At 57.2% G+C, this 7286-nt stretch overlaps 1 protein-coding gene across 1 annotated transcript; it reads left to right on the forward strand.

Moving 5' to 3' along the window:
- Nucleotides 1-243: 243 nt before the first annotated feature.
- LOC149915836 (protocadherin beta-15-like) lies at nucleotides 244-6796 on the forward strand. The gene is made up of 3 exons (XM_090151086.1): nucleotides 244-3063; nucleotides 5956-6128; nucleotides 6427-6796. The coding sequence occupies exons 1-3, from the start codon at nucleotides 244-246 to the stop codon at nucleotides 6794-6796; spliced, it is 3363 nt and encodes a 1120-aa protein (XP_090007212.1).
- Nucleotides 6797-7286: the final 490 nt, after the last annotated feature.

Here is a 7286-nt window from a genome sequence, read left to right on the forward strand (position 1 = left end):
GTAAAAGCAAGCTGGAGTGCTGGTGAATCATTTGCTTACAACACCTTTCCTGTAAGCTGTCTGGGACCAGTTGAATCATTCAGTTCAAATATGTCTGGATGGCCTCTCTAGCTAATTACAATTTGCTGATTAAAAAGAAGAGAAAATGAGGACAATGTGACCATGCACTGAATAGATATGAAATAACACTATGCAAATTCCACACGGCACGAAGCAAAAGAATTCGCGGTGGATAGCCTGGAAATGTGCAGCACTGCGTGTGCGACCAGTAAACCTGCTGCCAAATGCGGCGAGTATTTACGATACGCCTTTGGGATCGTGTGTGCAGGAGGAAAGGAGATTGGAACCGGGAACTCCATCCGCATCGGCAGCGCCGGTGAGAAGGCGGAGAAGGAGCAATTCGCCGTTGCGCCGCTGGGTGGGGATGTTGGCCACGGAGCGGCAGCTCCCTCCGGCCGCAGCGCGCTTTCAGGCGCAGGCGCCCAGCAGAGCCGCGCGAGCCGCTCGGGAAGGGCGGCGGGGCACGGAGGCGGGCGCTCGGGGGCTTCGGGGCCGAGCCGCTGGGAAAGTCCGGCGGCTTTCGGTCGGCGAGCGGCAGCTCTCGCCGTGCGTCGGGGCCGGCGAGAAAGGCCGCGAGGCATGGAGGCCGCCGGGAAGGGCCGGCCGTGGCGGAGCGGGACGGCGAGCGGGAGACGGAGCGGCGGCGGCGAGAGGCGAGTGCTGTTGTGGCTCGTGTGCGTTTGCGTGTGGGAGAGCGGGGCCGAACCGCTGCGCTATTCCGTGGCGGAGGAAATGGCGAGGGACTCGTCGGTGGGCAACGTCGCCCGGGACCTGGGGCTTTCTCCGAGCCAGCTGGCGGCTCGCAAGGCGCGCGTGGTGTCCGAGGGGAGCGAGCAGCATTTTCGCCTCGATCCGCACAGCGGCGTCCTGACGGTCACGGAGACGCTGGACCGAGAGCGGATCTGTCCGCACAGCGAGAGCTGCGCGCTCTTCTTTAAGCTGTTCTTTGAGAACCCGGTGCAGCTGATCCGCGGGGAGGTGGAGGTTCGGGACGTGAACGACAACTCCCCCGTGTTCCCGCAGAAGGAGGTGGTTTTGGAGATACTCGAAACGGCAGCTCCCGGGACTCATTTCCACGTAGAAAATGCCCAGGATGAGGACGTGGGGATCAACGGCTTAAAGAATTACAGCCTCTCGTCAAATTCGTATTTTACCCTTGCTGTCGAAAAAGGGAAAGATGATACTGAATTCGTGAAACTCGTCCTTGAGAGGGCTTTGGACCGCGAGGAGCAGCGGGAGCTGCATTTGGTGCTCACGGCTGTGGACGGGGGCTCGCCGCCCAGGTCGGGCACGGCTGAGGTCCGGGTGGTGGTGCTGGATGCCAACGACAACGTGCCGGTGTTCTCGCGGGAGGTGTACGAGGTGCGCGTGGCCGAGAACAGCCCCCCGGGGCAGCTGGTGGTGCGGGTGTCGGCCGCGGATACCGACGAAGGCTCCAATGGCAACGTGCGGTACGAATTCACCTCGGAGAAGTCCCACCAGTTATTTGATTTGGACGCTGAAACCGGGGAAATCCGGGTATCTGGAAACCTGGATTTCGAGGATGCAAAAGCCCATAAATTTGTAGTCAAAGCCACGGACGGCGGCGGTCTGTATGCTTACACCAAAGTGCACGTGGAGGTGCTGGACGTGAACGACAACGCGCCGGAGATCGAGCTGAGCTCCGTGAGCGCGTCCATCCCCGAGGACGCCCCGCCGCGCACCGTGGTGGCCCTGCTGAGCGTGCGGGACCGCGACTCCGGCGACAACGGGCGGACGGAGTGCGCCATCGAGGGCGACGTGCCGTTCAGCCTGACGGCCGCGTTCGCCGACCACTACGAGCTGCGCACCAGCGCGGCCCTGGACAGGGAGACGACGGCCGAGTACAACGTGAGCATCGTGGCGGCGGACCGGGGCCGGGCGCGGCTGAGCGCTCGCGAAAGCGTGCGGGTGCGGATCGGCGACGTGAACGACAACGCGCCGCGCTTCACGCAGGCGGCGTACAGCATGTGGGTGAGCGAGAACGAGGCGGGCGCGGTGCGGATCGGCAGCGTGAAGGCGACGGACGCGGACGCGGGCGCGAACGGGCGCGTGAGGTACGCGCTGGTGCGGGAGGAGGGCGAGGAGCGGCCCGCCGTGTCGGTGGACGCCGAGAGCGGGGACGTGTCCGTGGTGCGGCCGCTGGACTACGAGGAGGTGCGCGCCGTGGAGGTGACGGTGCGCGCCGCCGACGGGGGCTCGCCGCCGCGGAGCGCCACGGCGCTGCTGCGGGTGCTGGTGCGGGACGAGAACGACAACGCGCCCGTGGTGCTGCACCCGCCGGCCGACGGCGGCGCGGCGCTGCTGGGCGAGCTGGTGCCGCGGCGGGCGCGGGCGGGCTACCTGGTGGCCAAGGTGGTGGCGGTGGACGCGGACGCGGGGCAGAACGCGTGGCTGTCGTACGAGCTGGCCAAGGCGACGGAGCCGGGGCTGTTCCGCGTGGGGCTGCACAGCGGCGAGGTGCGCACGGCGCGGGCCGTGGGCGAGCGCGACGCGGCCCGGCACAGGCTGGTGGTGCTGGTGCGGGACCGCGGGCGGCCGCCGCGCTCCGCCAGCGCCACCCTCGCCGTCGCCCTGGCCGACGGCTTCTCCGAGGGCCGCCTGCGGGCGAGCGAAGAGGCGCCGGCCGCCGAGCCCGACGGCCGCCTCACCCTGTACCTCAGCGTCTGCTTGGCCTGCGTGTCCGCGCTCTTCGTGGCCGGCGCGGCGGCCGCCGTGGCCGCCAAGGTGCGGCGGGCCCGGCGGGGCGAGCCGGGGACCTTGCCCGCCTTCCCGCGCTCCGCCGCCGACAGCGGCGCCGGCTCCCTGCCCCGCAGCTACGTCTACGACGTCCGCCTCGCCGCCGGCACCGTCGACAGCGAGTTCCGCTTCCTCGGGCCGCTCTTCCCCTGCTTCCCCGCCGGGCTGCCGCAGGGCGCGGCCGAGCAGCGGAGCTCGCTGTGCTCGGCCGGCCTCGGGCAAGAAGAAGGCGACTGGGCCGTGCAGGTGAGGGAGCGGAGCCCCGCGCGGGGGACGAGGGGGAGCGCGGGGGCAGCGCGCTGTCTGTGGGGGAGGAGGGAGGCGGGGAGGGGGACGGAGGCTGGGAGTGACGGTTCGGCCCCGAGTGCGGCTGTGGGACGGCAGGGAGCTGCGGAGAGGCCGCGGCGCTGATGGCGTCGTGTTTCTCCTGCACAGCGTTAGCGACAGGAGAACCGACATCCCCTCAGAGTCTGTTTCCCATTATCCTCTTGTTTCCGTTGGCTTTAATGCACGTTGTTTGTTATTTGTTCATGAGGGAACCATCAGTGTCTCCTCCCCTCTTCCTGATCCAAAAAGAGATTTCCAATTACACCTTTCTGAGGTGTTTATGCAGGGCTTTATTGATCTCCAGGGTCTATTATAGGGTTGTCCTGTTCGGGTCAGAGAGCTGTTTCCCCGGCCTCCTCTTTCTTGTCCTGTGGGCAGGGAAGAGTGGTGTCCCATTCACATTGGTTCAGATGAGGCTTCCCAGCTTCTCACTGACAATGTCAGCCGTCCACTGTGTTCTTTGCAGGGCCGAGCTCCCCTGTCTGAAGGCACGGCTCCTGGGGCAGCAGAGGAGAATGGCAGTTTGGATCAAAGCCCCTGGCTCAGCCATCAGTAAGGGAGCAGAAGGAGAAGCATCTCGGTCCTCATGGGCAGGTCTCTTCCAAGCAAAATGAAGGAGACACCAACGTTGTACCAAAAATAACCAGGGAAGCAGAGATCTGCTGTGTGACAACTCAAGGACAATATCCGCTGATGCAGTAGTCTATTAATTTAGTCCTTTTGAAATTTTGTTACTTTTGGGTGTGGATGCATGCTGGGAACACTGAGATGTGATATTTAGTTGTGCTAGTACTGTTGCTCCTGGGCATTAAGTGACAAATGGGAAGAAAAGAGTATGATATTGAAGCTATCATTTTCATTCATCTGCTCTTATGCATTCTTTTTTGTTATCACGTGGACTCTGTAATAAGGGAATGCCATGCCAGGCTTTTTGCTGTTAATCCAAGCTAAATGTTGCCAGCGAAGGTATTCTTTAATATCTCTGAGAAGCTGGCTGCCATAGAGATGGCTGACATTTACACAGTGCACATTCAACCAGGAGTTCCCTCTTTCTGTATGATGTACCGATAGCTCTTTGAGCACTTTGTTTTTGGTTTGATCTGGTTCTTTTCCCAACATAATGTCTAAAAGAATGGTTCTGGAGCATTTCAGGATTATGGATTATTAGATAATAGAACGTTCAAAGCTATTTGCTATTTCTCTTTGCTGACGTATTTCCAAGAGTTGAATGCTTGTTGACAGAAACCAATAAAATCTACTGATAAATCTGACAGAATCATTCACTGCTATATGCAAAGTTATTCTTCCCATGTGGGGGAACATTAAGGATCACTGTTGCTGTTACACTGTTCCACACCTGAATCTGAAGGACAGCGTGTCGGTGTGAAATGAGGGCAGTCATTGTGATCAGTGTGTGGGGAAGCTCTTCTCAGCCGGGATGTGTTCCCTGCCATAGCGGTGCCAGCAATCAGGTTACAATAAAGGAAAGGTACAGGTCCGCCTTCCTCTCTTTGAAGTCCTAGGGGCGAATCAGGAGCATTGGTAGGAGCATAAGGAAGCAGATACTGGGTGGTACTGTAACTGCTGTGGGGCATGAATGAGGACCTGCATTCCCAACATTATGTGCTGATGATGGCTTACAGCTGTTTTTTATAAGATGTTTCTCTGTTGCTGATATCTCAGGTTTGGGGGTCAGCAACTGCTTGTGAGCTGGCTGGACACTGGTCAGCAGGTGGTGGCATACAAGTAGTATTTGCCTGTATTCCTATGGTGGCGGGGAAGGACATGGAGAGGAGCAGGAAAACCATCCTTACAAACACATGGCTGAGAGGCTGGTGAAACGCAAAAATTTTGGGTTCTTTGGTCATGGGGCAGTCTAGTCAACACCTGGTATGAAGGCTGCCGATGGGTATCACCTATCCCAGAGGGGGAATCGGATTGTTGCCCAGGAGTTGGCAGGACTTGTAGAGAGGGCTTTAAACCAGATTTGAAGGAGGTAGAGGGATAAAACCAGGCCCACTAGGAATGAGCCTGGAGGTGTTGTAATGGGATTAGGGGTGAGGTGTGGGGCTCAGCTGAAGTGCATCTACACCAATGCAAGCAGCATGGGCAAAAAACAAGAAGAGTTGAAAGCCATTGTGTGACAAGCTAACTATGACCCAGTTGCCATTACGGAAACATGGTGGGACCACTCCCATGACTGGAGTGCTGTAATGGCAGGCTTCAAACTTTTCAGGAAGGATAGGCAAGGAAGGAGGCTCTCTATATCAGAGAATGCCTTGATGTTATTGAGCTTGAGGCTGGGAATGATAACGTTTAAACCCTAAAGGTAAAGATCAGGGGATGGGCTTATAGAGCAGAACTTCCTGGTGGGTGTCTGCTACAGGCTGCTGAACCAGGATGAAGAGACAGATGAGGAGTTCTAAAAGCAGCTGGCAGAAGCTGTGCGATTGTCTGCCCTTGTCTTCATGGGGGACTTCAACATCCCTGACATATGCTGGGAATACAACACAGAGCAGAAGAAGCAGTGTAGGAGGTTTCTGGAGTGTATGGAAGATAACTTTCTGACGCAGCTGGTGAGAGAGCCAACAAGAGGAGCTGCCCCGCTTGACCTGCTGTTCACAAACAAAGAAGGTCTGGTGGGAGATGTGGAGGTCAGGGGCTGTCTTGGAAAGAGTGACCGTGAAATGGTACAGTTCTTGATTCTTGGTGGAGCCAGGAGGGAGAACAGCAAAACTGCTACCTTGGACTTCCAGGGAGCGCACTTTGAATTATTCAGAAGGCTGATAGGGCGAATCCTCTGGGTTTCAGTCTTGGAGAGTAAAGGGGTCGCTCTTCAAGAAGGAAGTCTTCAAGGTGCAGGAGCTGGCTGTGCCCCCTGAGCCGCAAAATGAACCTGTGGGTAAGAAGACCAGCATGGATGAACAGGGAGCTATTCTTGAGGCTCTGGGAGAAAAAGAGAATCTACCTCTTGTGGAAGAAGGGTGGGTGACTCAGAAAGAGTACAGAGAAGTTGTTAAGATGTGTGGAGAGAAAATCAGAAAGGCAAAAGCCCAGCTTGAACTCAACGTGACCGCTGGGGTTAAAAGGAACAAGAAGCCCTTTTACAAATACATCAATGGTAAGAGGAGGACTCAAGATAATCTTCATTCTTTACTGGATGAGGCTGGGAATGTGATCAGTGAGGATAAGGAAAAGGACGAGGTTCTGAATGCCTTCTTTATATCTGTCTTTAAAGGACATACCTGTATCTTCAGGGTACTCCACTCTCTGCCCTGGTAGTCTCAACTGGAGACTGGGGGACAGAACAGAACCCCCTGTGATTCGGGAGGACGCAGTCAGAGACCTACTAGTCCAGCTTGACTATCACAAGTCCATGGGGCCGGATGGTATTCACTCGAGAGTGCTGAGGGAACTGGCGGAGATGATAGGCAAGCTGCTCACCATTATCTGTCAACACTCTTTGTTGACTGGTGAGGTCCCAGATGCCTCCAGAGGTGTCCAGAACCTTGCGAATCTGAATCCCATCTATAAGAAGTGTTGTAAGGAGGATCCAGGGAACTCCAGGCCTATTAGCCTGACCTCGGTGCTAGAAAAGTTTATGGAGCGGATTGTCTTGTGGAAGATCATGTGGCATGTGTGGAACAACTAGGGGATCAGGCCTCGCTATGGTGGGTTCACATAGGGCAGATCCTGCTTGACCAACCTGGTCTCCTTCTATGATCTAGTGACACATCTGGTAGATGAAGAAAAGGCTGTTGATGTAGTCTACCTAGACTTCAGCAAGGCCTTTGACACTGTCTCCCACAGCATTCTCCTGCAAAAGCCCATGGCTTGGACAGGTACGCTCTTGGCTGGGTAAGGAACTGGCTGGAAGGCCAGGCCCAGAGAATGGTAGTGAATGGAGCTAAATCCAGCTGGCGAACGGTCACGAGTGCTGTTCCCGAGGGGTGGGTGCTGGGGCCTGTCCTCTTCAATATCTTTCTTGATGATGTGGATGAGGGCATTGAGTGCAGCCTCAGTAAATGTTTGGATGACACCAAGGTGGCTGGACGTGTCAGTCTGCCTGGGGTAGCAAGGCCCTACAAAGGAACAGGGCCTACCTGGACAGGCTGGATAGCTGGGCTGAAACCAATGGGATG

The sequence above is a fragment of the Phasianus colchicus genome, chromosome 15, assembly GCF_987193195.1.
Source record: "Phasianus colchicus chromosome 15, bPhaCol1.hap1.1, whole genome shotgun sequence".
Taxonomy (NCBI): domain Eukaryota; kingdom Metazoa; phylum Chordata; class Aves; order Galliformes; family Phasianidae; genus Phasianus; species Phasianus colchicus.

Coding starts and splice junctions, on each gene's coding strand:
- LOC149915836 (XM_090151086.1), top strand. CDS start 244: ATGTGCAGCACTGCGTGTGCGACCAGTAAACCTGCTGCCAAATGCGGC. Junction 3,064..5,955: donor AAGGCGACTGGGCCGTGCAG/GTGAGGGAGCGG, acceptor TCTGGGTTTCAG/TCTTGGAGAGTAAAGGGGTC. Junction 6,129..6,426: donor CTACCTCTTGTGGAAGAAGG/GTGGGTGACTCA, acceptor CTGCCCTGGTAG/TCTCAACTGGAGACTGGGGG.